Source organism: Lissotriton vulgaris, chromosome 2_1 (genome assembly GCF_964263255.1).
Source record: "Lissotriton vulgaris chromosome 2_1, aLisVul1.2, whole genome shotgun sequence".
Lineage (NCBI taxonomy): Eukaryota > Metazoa > Chordata > Amphibia > Caudata > Salamandridae > Lissotriton > Lissotriton vulgaris.
In genome coordinates this window covers 264,582,218-264,609,723 of record NC_141687.1, presented here as the reverse complement: position 1 = coordinate 264,609,723, position 27,506 = coordinate 264,582,218, and the positions used below count along the sequence as shown (strand labels likewise).

The 27,506-nt window shown below is 47.9% G+C and overlaps 1 protein-coding gene across 1 annotated transcript in view; it reads left to right on the top strand.

The window, feature by feature from the left end:
* Positions 1 to 27,506, top strand: part of DHRS11 (dehydrogenase/reductase 11) — a 465,765-nt gene that overhangs the window by 335,209 nt on the left and 103,050 nt on the right. Inside the window, exon 4 of the mRNA XM_086954903.1 lies at positions 21,403 to 21,532. Within this exon, the coding sequence (XP_086811029.1) occupies positions 21,403 to 21,532 (130 nt within the window). The remainder of the gene's footprint in view (positions 1 to 21,402; positions 21,533 to 27,506) is intronic.

The window sequence follows — 27,506 nt, the reverse complement described above, 5'->3', positions numbered from 1 at the left end:
GGGACGGCGAATGTTCTTTCTATTCCCCCACAGGTGGCACCGGGAGTGACGACGGTTGGCCGAGAAAAGACAGCAGACACGGCGGTTGAACCCGGTAAGAACCCATTGCCAATGGTAGGGGAGAGTTCAGTGCCTTCGAGGCGCGAAAGGGTAGCCCAGCACATCCCGGCGGCCACGAAGGAAATGATATGGGGGGACAAGTATGTTAATATGTTTTCACTATTGACCGACCATCGTGAGATAGAGTACGCAAAGACCCAGAAAGATTTATGGCACCCCAGCGTATGGCGGGCCAAGATGGCGGAATTTAGGGTCGACGAGACCGTAGCGAACTGGGTGAAGGCCTTCTCTATATTTACGGCAGTAATGGGGGAACGTAAACCTGAAGTGTTGCCCGATCTATCATGTTACCAGAACAGGATCATGGATTTTTATAACATGTAGGGGGGGAATGAGTGGAAAGGTTATGATGTTCACTTTCGAAAGTCTAAAGAGTTTGATGTAACTTTAACGTGGGATTGCCTCGACACGGTATCATGGCACAAACAGCTCTTGCCTGGATCGGCGGGTACGTCCTCGCCGGGCGGGAGCGGGTCTGGGACATTTCAACAAAGGCCGGCGCAGCCCTTTCGAGCAAGCGCCGGTGGGGAATCACAGCCCAAGACCGGCGGAAATGGGGGCAAGCGCGGGGTTTGTTGGGGTTTCAACAGAGGTAACTGTAACAGGTCCCAGGGAACATGTAGGTTCCGGCATGCTTGTGCGGGCTGTGGGAACTCCTCACACCCGGAAATTAGCTGTAGGTCCAAGAGCAGTAGTTCGGGAGGGAAGGGGGGATCCAAGCAGGATTGAAGCGATGCTTGGGAAGCAATCATCTTCACCCATCGACATTATGGCTTTGACTCCCTGGCTGAACAAATACCCTGATCATGTATCCGCCGGGATTTTGAGGAATGGTTTCCTATATGGCTTCAACATCCCGGCGGGGAATTTTCGGGGGAGCCCCTTTTGTAAAAATCAGCTATCTGTTCAACACAACCCGGCAGTGGCAGCCAAGAAAATTACCAAAGAGGTCAGCTTGGGACAGGTAGCAGGACCTTTTCCATGCCCGCCAGTGGCGGATTTCGTGTGTTCACCTCTAGGAGTGGTTCCGAAGAAAGACCCAGGGGAGTATAGACTCATTCACAATCTGCCGGCCCCGAGGGGGGCCTCGGTGAATGAAGCCATTGACCCGGAAGTCTGTTCAGTTCGATACGCATCGTTCGACAATGCCGTCGACCTACTGAATCGCCTGGGCCCCGGTGCTTTGATGGCGAAATCAGACATCGAATCAGCATTCAGGTTGCTCCCGGTACACCCGCGGGACCAGCGCTTGCTAGGATTTACATTCCAAGGAAAGTATTACATGGATAAATGCATGCCCATGGGCTGTTCAATTTCTTGTGCTTATTTTGAAATGTTCAGCTGTTTTTTGGAATGGGCGTTCACCGAGGCCACAGGGTATAGACAGGTGATGCACTATTTAGACGACTTCCTGTTCTTAGGGCCGGCAGGCACTACGAAATGTGCACAGGCACTGCAGGATTTCTGCATTCTCATGCAGGAGTTTGGGGTCCCATTGGCACCAGGTAAGACAATGGGGCCATCTTCTTCACTGGAGTTTCTGGAAATTGAGCTCGATTCTGTGGAAGGATGCTTCCGTCTGCCAATGGAGAAGGTGGCCAAGTTCAGGGCTTCCTTAATACAATGCCTGGGCAAAGAAAAAGTGACCCTGCACCAGTTACAACAAACAGTGGGCCAGCTTAACTTTGCCTTGAGAGTAATACCGATGGCTCGCCCCTTCTCACGTTCCATTGCACAGGCTATGGCCGGCCTCAAGGAGGGACACCACCGCACGAGACTGTCGGCAGAGGTTCGCCAGGATATGCGCATTTGGTTGGCATTCCTGGCGGACTTCAACGGTCGAGTGGCGTGGAACAAACCCCCAGCATCGTCTGACGAACTGGGTTTGTGGACCGACTCAGCTGGGAGCGTGGGCTTTGGCGCCATCTTTGGTAACCGATGGTCGGCGCAAGTATGGCCGACTTGGTGGCACTCCAGTGGCCTAACAGGTAACATTGGGTTCTTGGAGCTGTTTCCCATTTGGGTGGCTCTGTTGGCATGGCCAGAAGATTTTAGGGACCGCTCAGTAGTGTTTTGGTCTGACAATAAGACAGTGGTCGAGTGCATTAATCAGCAGGCAGCACGCTGCAAGTGGATCTTGAGACTGTTGAAAGAAATTGTATTACGTTGCATGAGATTGAATGTACAGTTCAGGGCAAAACATGTGCCGGGTGTACTGAATAATGCAGCTGATGCACTCTCTCGTTCACACATGCAGGCTTTCAGGGGCTATCTACCTACAGCGGATCTAGTGGCGGCACCGTTCCCCGAAGCACTATGGCTGATCGGTGCCCTGGATTACAGGACCTTGTGGCAGCTAGCTTAGCGCCCAGGACGAGGAAAGCCTATGAGGGAGCGTTTCGTTCTTACTACGCCTTTTTAGGCCCGGCAGGGAGACATAGCTGGGGGCAGGAGGAATCCTTCCTGGGGTTCTTAGTGGCGCTTCATAGAGAAGGCCGATCTGCCGCAACTGCCAACAGACATAGGGCGGCCATATCATTCATGGCCAGCTCCACGGCATACGGGACCCGACAGGTTCCTTTTTAGTCAGGAAGGCGCTCCGCGGTTGGCAACGCCTGGAGGGTCGCAGACAAGATACAAGACACCCGGTTGGTTTAGAGAGATTGTCTCTGCTATTAGCAAAGCTGGATGAGACATGCTCCTCCCCTTCCGAAGCAGTTCTGTTCTGGGCAGCTTTCGCCTTGGCATTCCATGGGGCCATGCGGGTAAGCGAACTCGTGGCGAGGAACAAGAAAGATATGGAGGGAGGCCTATGCAGGGATCACGTTCAAATACGGGGTGATTCGATGCTAATCTCGATAGCCAGGTCCAAGACAGACCAGGAAGCGATAGGGAGTAGTGTTGTTGTGCAGCGCGCTCGAGGGAGCCCCAGGTATTTAGAGGACTACCTGGCACAGAGGCCGGCAACATGGGGAGGGAGCCTGCTTAGACACAAGGATGGCACCCCGCTGACGAAATTTCAATTTCAGAGGGTGCTGGCACTTACGATTGCTGCGGCGGGCTTGAACCCGTGCGATTTTGGGACCCACTCATTCAGAATAGGGGCCGCTACTGAGGCTACGGCTCGGGGTCTGGGTGCGGAAGAAGTGAAACAGTTAGGCCGTTGGTCCTCGAACTGTTTCAAGAGGTATGTGCGACTGCACATGTTGTAAAAGACTGACGAAATGCGCTCACGCTTGTTGTCTTTTGTTTGAATTACAGTTTCGCAAGCCTGTGACGCGGGGCGGAATTTGGGATCAACCCATCACCAGAGGACCAGCGGTCGAGGATCACCGACTGGAGAGCAAGTGGTTTGGGTAGTGGGCCAATCATACGTGAAGCGCGCCGGGGAAGTATTCATGGCAGGTGACGCGACTCACGCATCTGGGGAATACGGGTTCAGAGTAACCTTCCATGGGAAGGGAGGCCTCTGTTTTGACCAATTTCAATCGTTTGTGGAGGGTCTCTTAGGGCGGCAAAGGTCACCGCCATCTGTAATCATAGTGCACTTGGGGGGCAATGACTTGGTAAGACTGGGAAGACGAGTGTTAGTGGAACACATATTGTTGGCAGTCAGCTAGTTGGCTAGGAGGCTCCCGGGGTGCACAATTGCCTGGTCCCACATGATCCCCAGGAGAGTTTGGCGGGGGGGTTTCTCTGTGACGGCGTTGAACCACTCGGTAAAGAGGGTCAACAATAAAATTGGGAAATTGTTTCGCTCCGCGCATTTGCAAAGCATTCCCCATGGGTGTATTCGGGGTGATCACTTTTACTTGAATGATGGGGTTCACCTGTCCAGGGCGGGGAATGATTTACTCATAGGAGACTTCATAGCATGGCTAGTGGGTTTGAGGAGGCCTGACCTTTAGGAGGTGTGGGGGGGCCGGATAGTCGGTCAACTATCCGGCCTGTGGCGGTAAGGTCATGATCGGTGAGCAGTAATTTCAAGGTCCCTAGGGGGGGCGCCACCCAGTATGGATGGGAGCGCCCGGGGGGAGGTGGCCATTGGCCCCTCCCATGGGGAGGCGGCACCCACGACGGATGGGTCGCCTAGGGGGAGACGGCCATAGGCCCCTCCCAGGGGGGAGACGGCTATATGCCCCTCCTACGAATTTCCCGGGGGCCGGATATCCGCTCCAGCGGAAGAGAGTGTGGGGAAGGGGGGGAGTCCACGCTGTCCTTCTTACAGATACCTCACACGGGAACTCGGACGACCTTTAAAATGGCGTCGAGTGAAAGGGGGCCCCCACGACAAGGGAAGTTACAGTTGGCAACGAGGGTAAAGTCCTCTGCGCATGCGCCACTCACACCGTGAGGGCGGGAATTTGGTAGTAGGGATCTGACACCGGTTAAGACCTTGCCGTTGGCCCTTAATGCTAGGATGTACAATTTTATTTTAGAATGTATGCATTTTCAGGATGCTAGACTCGGCTAGGAAACCTTTGTATTAGAGATCTGTTAAGGTTAGCCAAAGAACATGTCTTCATCAAAATGTAATGAAAGTAAAATTGTACATAATGTATGAAACGTTTTAATTTAAAGTTTTAAATTTTGTTTCATATTTTAATAAATACGGCCGGGGGGGTAACTCCCCCCCGCCTTCCAAAAGCTCAAACTTGTGTCTGTCTCCTCCCATGGGGAATTGGTGTTGGGAGGGGGTGGCGGGCATCCCGGCCATATGGAAAGGGAAGACCACTCGGTCCCCCCGAACGTATGGATGGGTGCCCCGCTGCCCCCGGGAAACCGTTTTGGGCGGGGGGCGTGGTTCGGCTGGTATGCCCAAAGCGGCGTAGCCGGAGCACGCCCTTCCCGCCTAGGAGGGGTTGTCCTAGACACCCGCCCGGAAGACTGCGCCCAGATGGGCGTACCCGAGGAGGGCCCCCGCCCTCTCGCAGACAGATAAATAGAGCGGGAATCCAAGGAAGCGTCCTCTTGTTCCAGTGCTCTGAAGGCTGCACCACTCGTTGCTCGTGAGCCCTCGACGGAACAAGCAGCAATTTTGACCCACCCACCAGCCCCTTCTTGCAATGTTTGTTTGAATAAAGTAATTGTTGATGATATCCGAATGTATTAAAGAGATGCAGTCACATTTTTGCAGCATTTGATGTATGCCTTGGATTGAATAAATGTGTATAGGCCTTTTTTCCTTTGTAGAAAAAGTAAAGGAGTGTATCACATAATAAAATTGTTTTGTGCTTTAGGACTTTTTTCCCTTTGTAGAAATGAAAAGTTGATGAATCGTCAAGCTGTTGCAGATTAGGCGTATTTTCTTTCCTTAGTACGTAAAACAACTGTCGTATTTATTTTTGGTCGGGCGGTAAGGTCATGATCGGTGAGCAGTAATTTCAAGGTCCCTAGGGGGGGCGCCACCCAGTATGGATGGGAGCGCCCTGGGGGAGGCGGCCATTGGCCCCTCCCACGGGGAGGCGGCACCCACGACGGATGGGTCGCCTAGGGGGAGACGGCCATAGGCCCCTCCCAGGGGGGAGACGGCTATATGCCCCTCCTACGAATTTCCCGGGGGCCGGATATCCGCTCCAGTGGAAGAGAGTGTGGGGAAGGGGGGGAGTCCACGCTTTCCTTCTTACAGATACCTCACACGGGAACTCGGATGACCTTTAAAATGGCGTCGAGTGAAAGGGGGCCCCCACGACAAGGGAAGTTACAGTTGGCAACGAGGGTAAAGTCCTCTGCGCATGCGCCACTCACACCGTGAGGGCAGGAATTTGGTAGTAGGGATCTGACACCGGTTAAGACCTTGCCGTTGGCCCTTAATGCTAGGATGTACAATTTTATTTTAGAATGTATACATTTTCAGGATGCTAGACTCGGCTAGGAAACCTTTGTATTAGAGATCTGTTAAGGTTAGCCAAAGAACATGTCTTCATCAAAATGTAATGAAAGTAAAATTGTACATAATGTATGAAACGTTTTAATTTAAAGTTTTAAATTTTGTTTCATATTTTAATAAATACGGCCGGGGGGGGTAACTCCTCCCCGCCTTCCAAAAGCTCAAACTTGTGTCTGTCTCCTCCCATGGGGATGTGGAAATTTAATTTGCGATCTGAACATCATCTGCGCCAGCTTGTCACCTATGTACTACGTGCACGGCAGCCATTTTAGATATCATGGTCTCCCTGTCCACGATCAATCGCCAGCGCGCCCCTCTGACCCAGCAAGCATCCTCCGCGCACCCTGGCTCCCCCTCCCTCCTCCTTATGAGCATGACCCTTCTGCATGACCCTGTCCTTGGGAGTCATGCCAGCGCCTGACCAACACCTCCTCTCCTCCCATGAATGCCGCTCTGTTGATAAACCTCCCCTCTGCACTGGATTGTCCACGCAGCATGAATACCACTCCATTGATGGCCCCTCACCCCGTGTCCGACTGTCCACACAGGTCCGAGGCCATTGCCTAAGCCGGGAGATATCATTTACTGCCCTTTATTGTATGAGGTCGCCCTCCTTCAAAGGACCCTCTATTGATCCAGGCCTCCCCACCCCCGTGATATGATCAGGCGCCCACATCCTAAGACTCGACGGAACACTCAGCTGCGCGATGACCCCCTCCTCTTATCAGCAGGTTGAGGACCTCTATTGTGAAGGTATATGGGGGTGGGATTAACACGAGGATTGCGGGGATGTCTTTTCTTTGCTTTACAAAGTTCTGATTGTAATAAAGGAAGGTCACATGCCATAAACCAGTGTATAAGAGGCCAGGCCTCCGAGAGGCTGTTAGAGCACCTCGAGACGATACCTTGTTGTCTGATCTGATGTGTTCTGCTCCGTCGGAATAAACTTCTGTTTCCTGCCTTCTGGTCTCCGGCGCCTGCCTCATTGCTTGGTAAACTTGAATGGTACAAGGGCGGTTAGCGCCGGGCAAATCCTGAGAAAGGTCCTAGCCTTACCTTTTTCAACAATTGGCGTCCCAAAGCGTGGGGCCCATCAGCGACACGTGGATCCAGTGGGAGAGGTCCCGATGACAGAGTGAACGACTGCAACGATCGGGAAGAGCTCGTGTCCGATAGACCCTCGTCTGACAGCCGATCATCCGACCTTCACTAGTTCTGAACAGACCTCTCTCGAGTGATCTACGGTCCTGACTGGGAACCATCAGGAGTGCCGCGAACATCACGAAGGAGAGAGGACGATCGGGCGCTGGATCCAGAGGACAGGAAACCGTCCATGCGGTCCGGGTAAGGTCGTGTAAACACGACGAATTGAGGAAAATTGTTCTTGTTTGGATAATACTAGTATTACGCTTTGTTGAAACCTCTGGAGATTCGCTGTCTGCAAACGGAGAAAAACAACAGGCTCTCTCTTTGCAAACAGTGAAGGATAGGTAACGCAGACTTTTGTCCCCGTTGTAATCCGTCGTGCCTATTTTCCTCCCCCACTGTTTCCCGAACTGTCGTTCGTGGATTATTGACTGGAGATTCTTTGTCTGCAAACAGGGAAGAACAAGGTCTCTCTTTGCGGGTAGAGAAAGAGGGGGTAACGATAACTTTTCGGGCCCACTTATTCTCCCCACTGAATTGTTTTGATTGACCGATTGTTCGGTATTGGTTCGTTTGAGGTATTCACCGCCGGCAAACAACGGAGAATAGAAATATTCTGTCTAGTCTTTGCCCGCCGTGATAAGATAGGTAGTGCAGACTTTTTGTCCCCGGTGTAAACCGTCATGCCTATCTTCTCCCCACTGGTTGGTAGCCTGTTTAGCCCGGACCGCTTATTAGAGATGAACCATCCAGCTCCACTGGAGGGCACCCCTAATAAGGACATGTTCACTAAGTATGGACTAGTCGCTATAGCTTACACTAGACTATGGCATAAATATACGAAAAAGAACCCTGAAAGTCAGTGGCCACTGATAGGTTCCTTTGATGATCATAAGATAAAAGCATTAGAAATAGCGCTCCAGAGAAATAAAACTACGCCCACTATGCTCGACAGTATCGGCATGTGGCGCAAAGAAACAGAACAACGAAAGAAAAGAGAAGAAGCAAAAATAGGGAAGGAATTACGAAAGGCAGCCCACCTGGCCGCAAAGCAACTAGAAGAAGAAATAAAAGACAGAAAAGAAGCTACACAAAACCAAGAATCAGGGTCAACAGGCCAATGTCCTGTTAGGACCCCCTCTGCGCTCTACCCTGAATTGCCCTCCAAACAACGGGCAAACGATGAGTTACTGCTAGGTTCTCCAATCATCTACATGCCCCCTCCATATGCTCCCAGCCAACAAAACCTGCAAGCCCCGAGTGTGAGTGAAAGTGACCCTAGTGCTAGTGCACCGGCCTTCACGGCCTCCGCACCAGCCACATTAACAACTTCATCAGACGACCCCGAGGCTAGCAAACAATCATCAGCCAGGCTAAGTAGGTTAAGTAAAGATGAGCGGGATGGGATCAACGAAATAGCAAAGACATTGGTAGAACGAAGGGAGAGCGAAGAATACACAATGAGCGTATATAATTCACATGCCGACAGCCACAGACGGCATTTCATTTTGCGATTCAGCTACCACACCCTGAACGCGTATGAAGATAGGTATCAGAGTAAGGGTCCCGCTAAACTAACAACACTGTATAGGAAGATTGATGTTGGAGATGGGACTGAACGTGAGGCGACGGAGCTCTTCATGCAAATGCTTGAGGTCTTCCGCCACCTCGCGGAACAGAAACCAGAAGCCAAGATTACGGTCCCTGAAACAACCTCGGCAGAAGTAGCCAATACTATGATGCCTATCAGAGAAGCGGCTCCTTACTGGATCCCGCCACGGGGCCAGGGAACGAGCGATGATATTAATAATGAAAATGCAAAGGGGAGGGTTGTGTACAATTGGGTTTACCAACCATGGGACCGACAGGACATCCTAACCTTTAAGCAAACCCTGCCCGACTTAAGAAAGAACCCGACGGCATTTTATACCGAATTAGGCACAGCCTTGGGTTCGACAATAATGACTTTAGCAGATATTGACTTGTTCTTTGGGTTATGCCTGCCAGCTGATGTGTGGAAGCAAATCCGGAAGGCTGACCACACGGATCTGTTTGGACATACCTGGGACCAACTCGGTAAACTAGATAGGCAGCGAGAGCCGGGGAGTAAACCAGTGAAGGACATACTGGAACTCCCAGACAAACTGGTCCAGAAGTTAAAAACCCTGGTCCCGGAAAGAAAAGTAGACTGGTCGATAGTCACGGCCTGTCGACAGAAACCCCAGGAAGATGTGTCAGAATACTTCTCCCGATTTGAGACAGTGTTCTCCGACTACAGTGGCCAAGACATGACCACCGCAACCGGACAGCACCTGTTTGTACAAAATTATGTAAAGGGACTAACACAAGAAGTCTCCCAAAAACTGCAGACGAGTGAGAGTAGTTGGGGGGCCTCCAAACCCGCAGCTATCCTTCAGATGGCTCAGTATTACGAGCACCAAAAGAATGAGAATGATAGGGCGTCCGAGAAAAAGAAGAAAGATTTAAAGGAAAGGGTAATGATAGCCCAGATACAGGGTATAGCGCTAGGACGGGAACACCAAAGGGGGAACTGCCAATCAACCACCCCCAGAGATCTACCTCCTAAAGATCACACCCCAACATCCCACACTGGACGGAGAGACATTAGCACTGACCAATGCGCCTTCTGCAAAGGGCTCGGCCATTGGAAATTCCAGTGTCCGGTTCTGCTAGAAATGAATAGAAATAGGGATTCCAGGGATGTGGCAGGTGGCCCGAGAAATAGAGTACAAGGACGAGGGAGCACCAACGACACCAGCAATGACAGATCAGGGAGACTGAACACGTTTGACCGTCCCCGACAGAACCAATATCAGCTGTCCGAAGGTGAACATGCCCCCGACTTTGCATAGGACTGCCAGGGGCAAGGGAGGGATCCAGTCGAGCTCTGTGTTGACCAGCAAGGTCCTTATGTCACCGCTAAGGTCTTGGGTACAGAGTCTCCATTCTTGGTAGACACTGGGGCGACACGTAGTGTGTTATCAAAACGACTGATTCCAAGGGCACCCTTGTCTGGCTCACACATAGCGTCGATAGGTTTCGATGGGACGCCCTCCACTAACCCCCTGTCCGTACCTATTACCTTTGACCTAGAAAATAACACTACTAACGCGACCTTTCTACTCTCCTCCAACTCCCCTGACGCCATTATGGGTATTGACTTACTGAAACATTTTCGAGCTACCATTAGGTGTTCCCCAGATGGAATACGAGTCATCCTGTACGACAACCCAGACATGCCCAGATCCCGACCCCCACGACACATGTGCTCCATAACTGACGCTGACCTGTCCCTGCTTGACACCCTGCCTCCGTACCTGTGGGCCAAAAATGACTCTGATGTGGGGCGAATGATGATTGATCCTATTCACATAACTGTACGACAGGACGCTATGCTCCCGAAACTCCCGCAATATCGGATATCGCCAGAGGGTGAGAAGGCACTGGTAGCGATCATTCAGTCTCTGGTAGATGCAGGAGTGGTTGAAGAGGTGGTTAGCAACGTCTGCAACAGCCCAATCCTACCTATTGTTAAGAAGCAAGGTGAAGGAGATGAGAAAGCGTACCGCTTCATCATCGACTTGCGAGAGATTAACAAAGTGGTTGTACCCAATATCCTGTGGTCTCTGATATCACCACCATTCTGACCCTCATCCCGTCCACTGCCACCACCTTCTCTGTTATCGACCTTAAAAACGCGTTTTTCTCTATCCCCATTCATCCAGACAGCCGTTATCTCTTCGGCTTCACCTTAAAATCCCGCTCGTACCGATTCTGTAGAGCTCCCCAGGGGTACACTGAAAGTCCCAGCATTTACAGCCAGGCCCTCAAAAGACAGCTGGATGCCTTCCAGCTACCAGAGGGAGTGGTGTTGATCCAATATGTCGATGATATCCTTTTGGCGGCCGACACCACCCCACTTGCAACGACAGCCACCGTTCAACTCCTACACTTTCTTGCAGAAAATGGCCATAAAGTCTCCAAAAAGAAGTTACAGTTCTGTCAGCCACAGGTGACTTACCTAGGCCATCTTCTGTCCAAAGAAGGGAGGAAACTTACACCCGACCGAATCCAAACCATCCTAGATACCCCCATCCCGAAAACACAAAAGCAGGTCCGCTCTTTGGTTGGCCTAACATCTTTTTGCAGACAGTGGTTGCCTAATTACAGCCTCATTGTGAAACCATTACTTGCCCTACTGACCAAAGATGTCCCCTCCCCGCTTCCTTGGACCACTGAGTGTCAAGCCTCCTTTAAGGAATTACGGGATGCACTCTGTTCAGCGCCTGTCCTAGGAACTCCGGATTACTCCAAACCCTTCTCCCTCTTCACCCACGAAAGGGAGGGATGCGCACTGTCTGTCCTAACTCAATCGATTGGTCCTAAGCAGCGCCCTTGTGCCTACTTCTCCGCCACTCTTGATCCTGTAGCCAGAGCTTTACCTGCCTGCCTTCGAGCAGTAGCCGCCGCTGCTGTCTCTATCCGTCAGAGCGAGGGAATTGTACTTTCCAACTCCCTCACAGTGCTAGTACCCCATGCAGTCGACACCCTCTTGAACCAGACCAAAACCCAACACCTGACTAGCGCGCGACTGACAGGGTATGAGTTGACTCTGCTTGCACCCCACATCACACTAAAGAGATGCACGACTTTGAATCCTGCCACATTGTTACCCCTGCCTGAAAATGACCCCGACATTCCTCCCATCCACGACTGTGTGACCCTCACGGACGAACAAACTAGGAGTAGGGTCGACCTCCGAGACATTGCTTTTCCTGACCCCGATGGAGAGCTATGGGTAGACGGCTCATGCATCAAACTCCCAGATGGCACCACTTCAGCTGCCTATGCAGTAACGACAGCCCGAACAGTAGTTGAGACAGCCTGCATCACACAACGATCTGCCCAGGCAGCAGAGCTGATAGCCCTCACCCGAGCATGTATCATAGCCGCAGGGACCACCACGAACGTATATACAGACAGCCAGTATGCCTTCGGAGTGGTCCACCATTTTGGGCTCCTGTGGAGGGAGAGGGGATTCCTGACGTCCCACGGCACCCCGATCCTCCACGGAGATCTCGTCTCCGCTCTGATTGAAGCGGTTCTCCTCCCCAAACGATTAGCGGTGATAAAATGTCAGGCACACAAAAGGGTGACAGACTTAGTCGGACAAGGGAATGCGTTGGCCGACATCACTGCACGAACCACAGCTGAGAATAGGACGGTGACACGCATGTACATGACCAGGTCGCAAGCAGAAACATGGAGTGACACAAGGATAATGATCAGAGACATACAATCGGCCAGCACCCCTCACGAGCTGACTAAGTGGGCAAGGGTGGGTTTGAAGGATGAGGAGGGCTGTTGGCGAACGAAGGATGCCAGCAAATGGTTGCTGCCCGACTCATATCTGATTCCCATACTGACAATGGCTCACTCCCCCGCACACATAGGATCTGCACCCATGATCGAACTCATTTCCAAAGTCTGGCATAACGACAAAATCCCTGACTCAGCCAGACGTCTAGTTCAGCAGTGCCTTATCTGCCTGCAACACAACCCCGGGAAAGGAACTGTAGTGCCCCGGGGAGGGTTTGGGACCCCCAATCACCCCTTTGAGGTCCTTCAGATGGATTATATCCAACTAGAGAGATGCCAAAGCCTGAAGTATGTACTAGTCATTGTGTGCGCCTTCAGCAAATGGGTAGAAGCCTATCCAACCCGTGACAACACTGCCATGACTACTGCCAAGGTGCTACTGAAGGAATTCTTCCCTCGCTATGGCCTTTGTCGAATTTTATGGAGCGACAATGGCCCCCACTTCATAGCTGAGGTTATCCAATTAATCCTAAAAGGGTTGGGGGTGAAGCAACGATTTCATGCGGTCTTCCACCCCCAATCCGCCGGTCTAGTGGAACGCCATAATGCCACACTGAAGCTGAAACTGGCAAAAATAGTGGCCACCACTGGACTTAACTGGCCGGATGCCCTCCCACTGGCTTTGTTATCGATGCGCTCCACTCCCACCAAGCACCATTTGACCCCCTATGAGGTCGTTTTTGGGCGACCGATGAATCTCTGGACTGCTCCCAAACCGACCTCCATTCATGACGTCCCGGACGTCCTACTGTCTGATTATTTGTGCAAGTTAACTAAAACGTTGTCTGTCATTCATCAACAGGTGCAGCAGGCCATCCCCGATGCTTCCAGGGGCCCCGGCCACGACATCCAACCGGGAGATTTCGTATTGATAAGAAATTTCCAGCGAACCAAGAGTCTGGAACCTCGGTGGACGGGCCCCTGGCAAGTGCTGATCACCACCCGAACGGCACTCCGAGTGGAGGGGAAGAAGCACTGGCTGCACGCGCATCATTGCCGGAAGGTCTCTGCAAACCTGGCCACGACAGAAAACGTCAGCACCCAAGAAGAGCTCCTGAGCAAAGACCGACCGATATTGGACTGTTATCCCGATACTGAGGCACTCGAACTTGCAAAATTCTCTGATCCCACTGTGCCATCCAGAGAAGGGTATTTCCTGCGTCGAAAGGAGGGAGCTTCGGCTAAGTAGGCCACGGACTAAGTTAAATCTCAGAACGGTGACCTACACACATTCAAGGGTCGCCGGGAGAGAAGCTAAACGAAGTCTGTGGTTCTGCCCACTACCGAGCCCCTTGAAGGTGATGAAAGCGCCAAATAAGAAGATGATGGAAGCGCCAGATAAGAAGATGATGGAAGCAATAGGAAATACCCAGTATAGAAATCCAAAGACTGACAACTTGCACAAATCAAAGACAATCGCACTCTTCATTGTCTTCCTCTTCTGCCTCCTCCTCATGACCTCCTTCTGGGTTCTGGAGGAAAGCACACCGGCTCATGAGGCATTGCTACCTACTGCACAACCGACTCCTATGAAAGAGCATCACCTAATCTCTCTGTCGCCTCAGCTCCGAGAAAGGCGCAGGGAATTCTGGAACAATTCCTTCGTGCAACTGTTGCACCAACACAACCTTGCTGCAAATGCTACGAACTGTTGGATCTGCGGGTTGCTCCCGCATGCCACTGGACACTCCATCCCCTTCATCCCTTCACCCTTCTCAGTTCACGGCTCTTGCCTCGCCTGGTTGATCCTCATGCAAGAGAGCCACAGGGACAACGCCACCTCCAGCTGGACAGTGTCACACTTCTACTCTGGTTTCTGGCTGAACAAAACAGGAAAGACCCCTGCTGCCCTGTGTCCTGCGCTCGCAGGCGCCACCTTCATCAAAGACATTCCAGCCAAAGAACGAGTCGAAGTACAGGTGCTCCACAATCCAGCCAGAACCACCTTCACTCATCTGCAAAAACAAACTACCGCCACTCTAACTGTGGCCCTGTCTGTTACCAATGTCACAGGTCTCGTGTGTCTCGAAGGCCATTGAACGCAGCTGGTGGGTCACAGCGCCTGCCGAATCACCAGAACATTGGACTCAGCTGACCCCCCTTCCTTTGTTGCTTCTCCAAACATGTACTTCGTGTGTGGCACCAAAGCTTACACCTGGCTCCCGAGAGGCTGGAAAGGTATCTGTTACATTGCCTTCGTTCTTCCACCCACATATGTGGCCCCTGCCAACCATCACCGGCAGAGGCGTGCAGACGACCTTGGACAAGCCGACTCCACCGGAGCACAGTTCCTGGATGCAGCAAAGGGACTTGTTCCTCTGTGGGGCCCAATGGCAAACAGCCGTGCTATCCGACACCTGACCCAGGCAGTAGAAACAACAATCAACATCACGGCTGGCATCCTCGCCAACAACACTGCGGAGCTTCAGGCGGTCCGCCTTGTGACCCTTCAAAATCGACTCGTCCTAGACGTGGTCCTAGCCGACCGAGGAGGAGCATGCCGCATCATCGGATCCAGCTGTTGCACCTACGTGCCAGACAACTCGCCTTCAGTCTACAAAGCCATTGAACACCTCCACAGACTTTCCTCGGAGGTTCACCAAGAACAGGAAGGATGGTCGCTTGGGAGCTGGTTTTGGGACACTTTGAAAAATTGGGGTTGGAAGTTGTTTTCCTTCGTGCTGATACCTGTTGTAATATTATGTGGGTGTTGCTTGGGTATCCAATGTCTGCCACCTTTGTGCGGCCTTGTTTCTAACTGTATGTGCCCAAAAACTTTGGACTTCCGAAATGAGCACATGAGCCCCCTCTATGAAGTAGAAATACGTGGCCTTATGGGGATAAATCCAAACTGACAAGTTGGCGAGACATGTTAAAAGGGAGGACTGTGGAAATTTAATTTGCGATCTGAACATCATCTGCGCCAGCTTGTCACCTATGTACTACGTGCACGGCAGCCATTTTAGATATCATGGTCTCCCTGTCCACGATCAATCGCCAGCGCGCCCCTCTGACCCAGCAAGCATCCTCCGCGCACCCTGGCTCCCCCTCCCTCCTCCTTATGAGCATGACCCTTCTGCATGACCCTGTCCTTGGGAGTCATGCCAGCGCCTGACCAACACCTCCTCTCCTCCCATGAATGCCCCTCTGTTGATAAACCTCCCCTCTGCACTGGATTGTCCACGCAGCATGAATACCACTCCATTGATGGCCCCTCACCCCGTGTCCGACTGTCCACACAGGTCCGAGGCCATTGCCTAAGCCGGGAGATATCATTTACTGCCCTTTATTGTATGAGGTCGCCCTCCTTCAAAGGACCCTCTATTGATCCAGGCCTCCCCACCCCCCGTGATATGATCAGGCGCCCACATCCTAAGACTCGACGGAACACTCAGCTGCGCGATGACCCCCTCCTCTTATCAGCAGGTTGAGGACCTCTATTGTGAAGGTATATGGGGGTGGGATTAACACGAGGATTGCGGGGATGTCTTTTCTTTGCTTTACAAAGTTCTGATTGTAATAAAGGAAGGTCACATGCCATAAACCAGTGTATAAGAGGCCAGGCCTCCGAGAGGCTGTTAGAGCACCTCGAGACGATACCTTGTTGTCTGATCTGATGTGTTCTGCTCCGTCGGAATAAACTTCTGTTTCCTGCCTTCTGGTCTCCGGCGCCTGCCTCATTGCTTGGTAAACTTGAATGGTACAAGGGCGGTTAGCGCCGGGCAAATCCTGAGAAAGGTCCTAGCCTTACCTTTTTCAACAGGGAATTGGTGTTGGGAGGGGGTGGCGGGCATCCCGGCCATATTACACAGAGACAATCAATTGTACGTGAGTGAATCAGTGTGTAGAAAATGTTACATAAGACAGAGGACTACAAGGTGTAGGAGTCATATGTCACTCATACTGGTAGACTGTATAGTTTGAGTGCTTGGTCTGGAGAAGCAGAAACTTCTTTAAAACCTAACACCATGGTTGGGGATTGGCTCTACGAATAAGAATGGATTTATACCTAAATGTACACTTTTTGCGACATTATAATATACGACTGTTAAAAATCATAAAGTTCTAATCGATACCTTGCAGTTGGCAATCCGCTCTTTAATGACAGTTAACAGATCACACTGTTCTATATTATGATTTTAACTTCTAAACTGCAAGTAACAAAAGGATCTCTGTGACATAAGCAGTAACCCACTGAACTATTTACATTATAGGCTCTTCTGTAATTTGCATGGTGCACGTTCTTAGCAGAATATTAACCCTCTGTGTTACCTTATGATGAGTCAAGACTTCTACTCTCTCCCCAGCCACCCATTAATCACCAGAGTTTAGTTTAGATTTGTATTGCTACCTGGGAATAACTGGAGGCAGAGAAGCTGCAGCAGGTGCTTTTACAACCACAATACATTTGAAGACACAGCTCAGTCACCCTCCAGTCTCACAACCGGTGCCATGGCACCCGTCGCACCGCCCTAGCGCCAGCCCTGGGGTGTGGTATGTAGTCACTGGTGCCATTTTAGAGCACACTGTCACAAACATATTACCAAAAGCATGGTGTAGCAACTCACTGATATTTACAGAAAGCACTTTTTCCATTGAAATGGCAACATATTTTGCACTGACACTCAGTTTTACTGATAAAACTTTACAGCGCACAAACGATAATGGGTGGAAATTGAGTTTCAGGAAATATTTATCGGCTACACATCAACTTAAGTGTCTCGATCCATGGTCTCCTTCATGTCTTTTTCTGTGCGGGACTCCAGTTTATAAAGCTGAGAATTGTTCTATTACTACCACCGATGCTGCATATGTTAACAAAAAACTCAAAGAAAACAATTAGGATTCAAAACTAAAGTGTCTTGATTTGCTATGATCCTATTACAAACTTTCTTCCCCTCAAACTTCAGAATTGCAAAAAATGTGCTTTATTTGTGCTTTTCTGACCGTTTGTATGATTTAAAATATTTGTATTGTTAATTTGTGGGTATTTAAATGTTTTTGTGTGTTATAAAACGCTGACCTCCTACAGCCTTTCCTTTCACACTCCCTGTGGCCCAGCAAGATTGTCAGATAGTTTGCTTTACAAAATATTCTAACTCTGCAGTCAGAGAAAAAAGTACCTACCAGTGTCCTAGTTAGAAGAATGAGCAGCAATCTTGCAAAATAATTAGGCTGCCATTTGACCTCTGTCTTTGAAGCATAGCAAATCTGACAAGATAAAAACAAAATCGTAGTGCAGACCGACAAGCAAGAGACGTGTTGCGTTTGTGCACAGTGCTGGTTCTCCCTGCCATATCACACTATGTGATGTTTTACATAGTTCTGTTGTGTAGCAAGGGGGGGTTTCGTGGCCACGCTATCTAAGAAATCAAAAATAAATGAATGTACTGCTGAAAGAGAATACTCGATTTGATATTGCACAAATAGCAATTTACAGAGGACAGATTTGTAGTCACGTCAATAGTCATGTGATGAACTTGAGACTACACATGACGGCTGTCACCCTTGCACCCTCCCACTCAACTTGACAAGGCTATAGTAGAAGGTGGAAAACCCTGAAGAACAGGTAGACCACATACTGAAAAACATAAATACTCTACTGTGAAGGTCAGGTGCAGGGATTTCCAGACCTCGAGGCAAATTGACATTATGTTGTTTGGCACTTCCCGTCCCCTAGCAACTAGGCTTTTTTGTTGCGACCTGGAGAGGCAGCTGTCTAGAGTGGGCTTAATGTTGCGTATCACCAGTCTTGCTTTTACTTAATCTAAGTAGTTTACTAGATACTAGTTAATGGTAGCGCTTAAAATTGTGGGGTACATTCAGCTCTGTTGTGTTCTGTAGATGAATCGATTGTAAACTGCTAAATCATTGATTGTTAACCTGTTGCTTAGGTGCCAGAATGTAACAGGCTATTAAAATGCCCTTAAATGTTATGTTATGTTATGTTATGAGATTTATAAAGCGCACAGCTGCCCCAGCAAAGGGGCGTCCCGGCGCTAATCCTGAGTAAAACGAAACTGAGAACAGAAAGGACACAAAAGTATTTTAAGGAAATAGATGAGTTTTGATGGCTTTCCTGAATTGATACAGCTCCTTTATTTCTCGAATATGGACTGGTAGAGTATTCCATAATTTTGCTGCTAAGAAACGGAAGGAATGCCCACCGGCTCTGCATCGCTTGAACCGGGGGGTCTCAACCAGATTCTGGCCATCTGAACGTATAGCCGGCGTAGGCGCATACATCTTCAGCAATGGCCCCAGCATTTTAGGGGTCGACTGTTTTAAGATTTTAAATGAGTTAATGAGAAATTAAAGTCGTTCATATTTAGTGTCCTAGTTAGGGTTTAGAATTGGGCTTATTTTAGTATATATTTCTGGAAGTTGAGAGTAGCATGACTTACGAGGAAGAACAAATGTAATAATTTTTCTAGATATTTGCGCCTGTAAATATATATTTATTTTAGACCATTGAAGTTTAAATAAAAAAAATAACTGGTGGAAATTCAGCTCAATAGAACTAGGCCTTTCCACTTTAGATCCCATCTTTAGATGAGGCAGCAACAGATGTAAAGCATATTCTTGTTGTAGTCACTGCTGAGGTCACAGAGTATAAGTAAGGCAATGTGGGGGATCTTTTCCATTTTCTTCTGTACCAGTTATTCCCTACAGTTTTTGTTGTCACCCCTGGCTTCCTTATCTGATTGTCAGCAGATCTGTCATCACTAATGCTTAAACTTAGAGTGGGCTTTAGGCCTGCCACTTGCTTTATGATTCAGTGGCTTTCTTGTCTGTGTCAGTTCTCTACGCCCGAATAGATGGTGTTCCTCTTTATTTCTTTGTCCCGCCGAGTGAAATGTCTTAGTCTGACCATTGTTTGATCAGTTGAGTTGTATCACTTCATCAGGCAACAATGTTTCCTTTTGCATATTTTTATGGCAATTTATTTACTTTTCTAGGTCGCCACTTCCTCTTTCCCTTGTGTTTCTGTATTCAATTGCCCCCCTAACCCCCTCTTTTCACCCAGTGTTGGGTCATTGTTGCTCCCATCCACCTCTTGTTGCCATATCCTATTGTGCCCTATTGCTCCAGCAAAGCCTCCTTCTGACTCATCATCGTCATCACCAGCGTCTCATTACTGATCATGCCCCGCCATCTCTGCCCACATGTTCGTCACATTGTCGTCCATTTTGTCTCTTTCGCACAAGTCTCTGCTGCTTTGGACACCATAGAATCTCCTTATCCAAATACCCCTGGCACCATCACCTCCTCATCCCCACTCCCCCTGCCATCATCACCTCCTTCTCCTTCTCCCCACTCCCCCTGGCATCATCACCCCTTATCCCCACTCCCCCTGCCATCATCACCTCCTTCTGCTTATCCCCACTCCCCTGGCATCAACACCTCCTTCTCCCCAGTCCCTCTGCCATTATCACCGCCTTCTCCTTATCTCCACTTCCCATGGCACCATCATCTCCTTATCCCCACTCCCCCTGGTATTGCCATCTATTACCGCATCCTCACTCATCCTTGTGAGGCAAACTAGTTTTGCCAGTGCTTGTTTTATATGGCACAACACAGCCCGTGGTCTGCAGAAACAAAGAGACCACGGAACATTTAACGCTCGTATTCTTGCGGCATAAGATCAAAAAGACTCGAGCGCCGTAGCGGGAGAACAGCCGGCGGCCTACGATAAAAGGAGACCACAGAATATTTAATGCCCGCATTCCTGCACCGCAAGGTCGAAAAAGACTCGAGCACCATAGCGGTGTACAGGGTCGGACTGGCTACCGGGCGTTTTGGAATGCTGCTGAGCTAGGGGCTGATTTCGGTGATGGGGACCTACGTGTGCTAAACGAAATTCGTTTTGCTTCGAAGCAAAGCACAGGTCTCCATCATCGAAATCAGGCCCCACCGCAGTGAAATCAGCCCCCAGCTCAGCAGCATTCCAAAACGCCTGGCAGTGTAACCAAGTCCCTCTCATATCCTGAAGAAGACTTTTCTGAAATAAACAAACGGCAAACCCGTTCTAGGAGAACCACCAACATTCTAAAATTATACCACCAGCAAAATGCTAGATCAGCTGATCTAGTTTCTCATTAAGCGTGTCAGTCCTGAGGAGAACCCCGGCATTCGAGGGGGTTCGAAAAGCTTCGACCTGGTTATGGCCATTAGAATATTTTGATTCTGCCTTTAGTTTTGTTTCTTTGGCCTGTGATAAAAAAATATTTTGCTTTTTATTCTTTAAGAATTGTGTTTGGTACATAGTGTATTTGTTGTTTGGCTGCTGGATTGTTTGGTGTATGAATCATTGTTTAGAGAATGATCAATGCATGAGGGATGAATGGAGAGAAATGTGTATGGAAGGGATCTGATGAATGGTAGAGAGGTGTGTATTTCATTGATTCTTGTTGGGATATGTGTAGTGTTGTCAAAAGGTTTTAATAACTCAAGAAACTTGATTTTGAAATTCATTGAAATGTGATGTGGATAAATACATTTTGATTAATTCTGACGGAAAAAGAGGTCTTGTGATCACGTTGTTTCATTTCAATGTCGTGCCTTTAAAATTTGTTGAGAAGTTAGCAGTATTAGCATTTTTTCTGTTTGTTGTTCAATTTTGGGGCTCAGCCTTACTGATTGAAGAGTTCAAACCCTGCTTGTTATTTGTGTTTTATATGGCAGCATTTGTCTGGTAAAGAGAGTAAAACAGGCCAGCACGCTGCCTTACTAGTGGCCTGCCTGTAATTCAATAAGGTAGGACTGTTGTTTGTTTTTGCATAATGGAAAACCTTCTGACTTCATTACTGACCAAAAATTTCATTTTTTTCCTCCATCTTTTCTAGTGTCCTCGGCCACATATTCCAGACCAGGAGTTCATCTCATTTTTACAGCGTCACAAAGCATGCTTTGAAAGCACTTACTGAAGGTGTGCGCCAAGAACTGAGAGAAGCCAAGAGCCACATCCGAGTGACAGTAAGTGCCTGGGTCTTTCTTTTAAAGGTTTGTTTATTGCATCTCATCCCCCTTAGCAAATCCATAGTCTACATATGACAAGGGGACATAGTACAAAAAGGAGACTCGGACAAGACAGAGGTCCTCATCTTCGGTTCCACCCCCTCGGCCTGGGACGACTCCTGGTGGCCAACGGCACCAGGAGCCTAGGGGGTCATCCTCGACCCCACACTCTCCATGACAAAGCAGGTCAACGCCGTTTCCTACTTCTGCTTCAACTCCCTCCGCATGCTTTGCAGGATCTTCCAGTGGATCCCCACGGGAACTAGGAGGACGGTCACCCAGACCCTCGTCAGCAGTAGACTGGACTACGGCAATGCACTCTACGCAGGCGCCCCGCCACACTCCTGACACGACTCCAGCGCATCCAGAACGCCTCCGCACGCCTGATCCTCGACATCAACCACTGCAGCCACATCAGACCCCACCTGAAAGACCTGCACTGGCTCCCGATCAACAAGAGGATAACCTTCAAGATCCTCACCCACGCACACAAGGCACTCCACGACACCGGACCAGCGTACCTCAACAGACGACTCATCCTCTACACCCCCGCCCGCCAGATCCGCTCCGCAGACCACGCCCTCGCCATTGTCGCCCGCATCCGAAGAGAGACCATCGGCGGCATATCATTCTCCCACCTCCCCGCCAAGATGTGGAACACCCTCCCCATTCGCCTACGACAAACCGAAGACCTAACCTTCAGGAGACTCCTCAAGACCTGGCTCTTCGAACAGTAGCAGCTTCCCCTCCCATAGCGCCTTGAGACTCTCACAGGTATGTAGTGCGCTTTACAAATGCTATGATTGATTGATTGATTGATATATAGTGCAAAATATTCAGAAGCAACATAGAGCTGTACAAAGACGGAAAGAAGTAAAGTGAAATAGTAAGACAATGGGGATGTAAAGCAGGCCAATGGGCATTGCCAGTTGGGGCAATCACCCGGAAAGTTACAAGTGTATGAGTTGCTGAAGAGTCTTCAGTTCCTTCTTAAGAGAAGGAGGGAGAGAGCTTATTGGATTTGGGTGAGGATGGACTGCCAAAATCCTAGCAGCACAGCAAGAGAAGGATGGTGTTTTATTTTCTCTCTCAAGCCTGATGAGGTTGCTGCCGTGAGTGTTGGGTAGCCCACCTGGGTTGGCACTGACTAGAGCAGGAACACCAGGATCTTATGACTAGATTAATGACATTTTCCTAGGATGTATGATGTTGGAAAGCAAGACATGCTGACAGCTATTTATTAGGCTTGTATTTTCGAATTTAATATGAGGTAGTTTCTTCTTGTGTGTATATATATGTGAAGAAATTGTTTGTTTGATTAGAGAACATATCTACTCTGACATTGAACTATCAGATGTTTACATTTTAGGTGTTACCTTTTGTTCCTGTGGATGCAATATTTTTATATATCTGTATTTTGGTATGTTGGATGATAGAGGTATGTGTATGAGTGGAGTGACTGTGGAGATAATTGGATGAGGGATTTTTTTCACTGTGGGGGTTTGTGAGATTTAGATTAGATTTTTTCCTCTATGGCCATTTATTGTTGCGTTGAAAAAGTGTGAACTATATATAATAATTTGTTTTATTTGTGATCAATACTGCATGTATTAGCAATTTGAATGAAATCTTCCTATTAAATATATATATGCCTGATTTGATGAATGGTGTTTATATAAATAGCTGTATCAAATACAGGGAATGATTAATCCAGATAAAGGGGAGACATTCCGCCTCATTTATGAGCTTGGGCAAGGTAGTTCGTTTTTTATAGCCCACCTGGGACCTTGAGCTTGTTTGGGCACTACACTGTAAGCAAGTCATGCTCTTCCACTAAGAGCCTCTACTTGACTTGTAGTCACATTCATCAGGGAGTTGTCTTTGTAGCTGCACGTTGCGTGATATGGTTCTCAGCGTTGCGTGATATGGTTCTCGTTAATTGATTTTCATACCAAAGAAACCTGCACAAGTCTGTAGTTTGAACAGTTTTTTGGGTACTCATCATGAGCCATAAAAGTAACACATGAAAAAGCAATCTCAGCTTGATGTAACCGGTTCCTTCAGTTTTTCTTCTTTAAATCATATCAACCCTTTAGAAGGAATTGGGGTCGGGAAATGTTGGAATAAAAGGAATAATATCCTGTAGAAAATGTGTGTACAGCCTCTTCAGTGGCCAGCCTAAGTGAGAACCAACATCATCTCTGAGCCCTAGGTTGCCTGGGGCTAACAGAAGCTATAGATGAAAAATAAGGAGATTATTTATTATTTGAAGGTTTTTTATAGTGCGAAAAATGCCCTCGGTGGGTATCGGAGTGCTTTACATTGCAGATGTTGGAATCATGTACAAGCATAGAAAAAGAAAACTATAGGTGATTACGATACAAGGTGATCACTAATACTGACTAGTAATTATATTACAGTAATAAGTAAGTAATTCAAGTGAATTTAGCCATGATAATTGCTTTCACTTCTCTTTTGAAGAAGGCAGTAGAAGGGTTCAGTTTTGTTTCGGTGAGCAAAGCATTCCAGCTCTTGGGAGCCATTCCAGAGAAGGTCAGGTTGTACGTTTTCTTCTTGGCAAATCGTTATGATTTCAGTAGAAGATTCCTGGAGATCCTAGAGGCTCTATTACCAGAAGAGAGTACCAGTTTCTGAGCTAGATAGCTCATAGTGTTGTGATGTAAGGCCTTGTGCGTCATACATGCGATTTTCAGATGAATTCTAGCTTCAAACAGTAGCCAGTTGAGGGCTCTAAGATCTGAAGAGATGTGATAGTTTCTTTTTGAACCAGTGAGGAGTCTCGCAGCGGATTTGATAGAGGCTCTTAGCGAGGCTGTTGTCGATCTGGGGAGGCTACAGCCCCATATTCCACTCTTGGGATTACTAGGGCTTGTACTGCTTGTTTGAAGTCCTTTGCTGGCAGATAAGTAAAGTACCCCCCCCCCCCCCTCCCTCAAGCGCCTTGAGACCCTCTGGGTGAGTAGTGCGCTATACACATTTTTTAACTTGAACTTGAATCTTCTCAGGGTGTTCATGTGACATTTGCTCCTTTTGTGGAGGTGCTGATATGATTCTGCATCTTTAGGTTTCTGTCCAGTGTCACACCCAGCAATTTCACTGATTAGACCATGAGAGGTTGCCCTTTGAGTGCTGTTAGGGGCTTCATCCAGTCGAGGATGATGGACGATTTGTTGTGGGGGGGGGAGTTTAAGAGGAATTCTGTTTTGAGGGAGTTTAGTTTCGAATGGGGTTCGGCCAACCATGTTTGACTTTTTTGTCGCATTGAGTTGAGAGATTTTATGTCCTCAAGTGAGTGGGTCTTGATGTAGATTTGGGTGTCGTTAGCATAAATGTGAAAATGGGCATTGGAGAGACTGAAGTTCAGTGAGTGGCTCCATGAAGAGATTGAAAGGTGTGGGTGAAAGGGAAGAGCCTTGTGGTACTCCTAACGTGACTGGAACAGGGTTGGACAAGGATTAATTGACCTGGAATCTTTGAGATCTATTTTGGAGGAAAGAAGTAAACCAGGATATTGTGATTAATCCTAAATTTCTCAAAAAATGTGAAGCAGACACAATTGTATGACTCCAGAACAGCTGAGGCATTGCACACCGAGAACCCTGACCATCTAGAAACTACCAAACCCTTAATTTAGAAGTGAAGATTGTTTTTGCCCTACCTGGGATGAGAGGTGGGCTACCAAAAGTTCTGTCACAGTGGAGCTTGAATGCACTGTTTATATCCATAGTATTTGAAAGAAAAGGGATCCAGAATATTTTTGCCATCATTGATAGTTTTCCCAGATAACACTCAACCCTTTCTAACCAAAGACCAGGAAGCATCCAGCATAGCAAAGGAGCTGTGGGGAAAGTATTTAGTCCATTATGGGTTGCCAGCAATGAATCACTGAGATCATGTAGCTTATTTTAAATCCAAACTCATAAGACCGATGTTGAAACTTGTGGAAGAAATTCAATGCCTTCAGGAAAAAATGTATAGAGCTATACTGATATAATGATCAGTGCATTGTTAGCTGCTCCCACAATTTTTAGTTCATATTCAGCTTTGGGAAAGACAGAAATCGAAACTCCAGACAATAGGAGTTTCAGCACACTACAATAACTATAACTCGCACCTTTATAATACACTGCTTATTTATACCCTTTCATATTACATCACTTATAGTATGTGAAATCATAACTTTCATAACAGCACTTATAAAATCCCCAATTAGATAATTTGTAAGAACACTACATTGTAAAGGTGCAAGTTATAGTTATTGTAGTGTGGCTAGCTAACTGACAACACCGTTTTCAGAGGTGCGCAAGTATTTTTTATTTGAAGGTGTTGCATAAATTATACATTAATGTCCACATGCATCAAGGTATTTAGGAATCTCAAACGGTGCGATTCGGTAAAATCGGCTGTTTGCGATTCCTAAATATCTTTTTAGTATGCATCAATCATTTTTGGAAAAATCGTTATTTTTAGCGATTTCCAAAAATGCAATTGCTTCTAAGGAATCGCAAATTTGCGATTCCTTAAAAGCAATGCATGATTGTTTTTAAAATTGCGAATTCGCAATTAGGGGGGGCAAATTACCACGAGGGTGAACCTCGTGGTAATTTGCGAAAAAGATTTAAAATGCTCAAATTAGCATTTTAAACACTGTCATGTTACAGACACACAAGTCCTTAGGACATGTGTGTGTGAAACATCCACTTTAAAATACATTTTGGGGGTTCAGGGGGGGTCCTTTGGACCCCCCCTGCACCCATGGAATGCATTACCATTTTGCGAATTCCAATTTGCGAATTCGCAATTCCCATTGATTCCTATGGGCCTTTTGGCCCATGGGAATCAATGGGAATTGCGAAATCGCAAATTGGAATTCGCATAATATTTGCGATTCGGTAAAAATTGCGATTTTTACCGAATCACAAATTTTATGCAATTTCAATCATGCATCCCGTTTTGCGATTCCCTAAAAATCGCAAATAAGGAATTGCAAAAACGGACTTGGATGCATGTGGCCGTTGAGGTATAACTATAACTCCATAATATCTAATGATTGTGTAGTTTGTTTGGTTTCTATCGAAAGAATAAATAGTTTTCCCAATAATGTTGTATTTTTTTAAATTATTGTCACAAGTACACAGTAACAGCTTATCTGTAATAAAACCGAAAACCGACTCGTCAGGGGCATAGTTGCAGTTATAAAGGAGAGACGAGAAACACCTCAATAGGCAGCTAAGGAGCCAGCTAGTGCAATAGCAGGCTAGGAGTCATGGAAGCATAAGTGGTGCAACCAGTGGCATACAAACGTATACGAAAAAACACACAGGGGATGCTATTGGTCTGAAAAGGCAGTAGGTTGTCTGCTTTCTCAAGTGTGGTGCGTGTAAAGACTAGGCAGTGTAAGGAAAGAAGAAAAGAAAAGAAAAGAAAACCCATCTGCCCACCCATTGGCGGTGCCTCATCATCTGGGATTTTTGGAAACTGGTATCTAGTAGGTTCCTCACTTGCAGATATCGTGAGGAAACCCTAGTGTCAGATCCACCAGTGATGGAAAGCCAAAAAGCTTTGTTATATGGTGCTGTATGGAAAAAGGTGCAGTGCTCAAAAGTGTGTTGACAAAAATAATAATAAAGGGTGATAGTTAAGATTGACTATAAAGCAGAGTGTGGATTGTATGTGAAAAAATGCTACTATCACATGATGGAACAAACTGGTCGACATGTTTCAGCCAAACATGGCTTTCTTCAGGACCTGCTAATTTAACACTACTGCAACTGTGAGGAGAAATTATTCTATATCTGTCCACAAAACAAAATATACCATGCAAAGAAAATAGCTAACCGTATGTTGGATGCTTGATGGTAGGATAATGAATTCACGGTTAGAAGAATTCTGTCCTGTAACAAAACAAGTG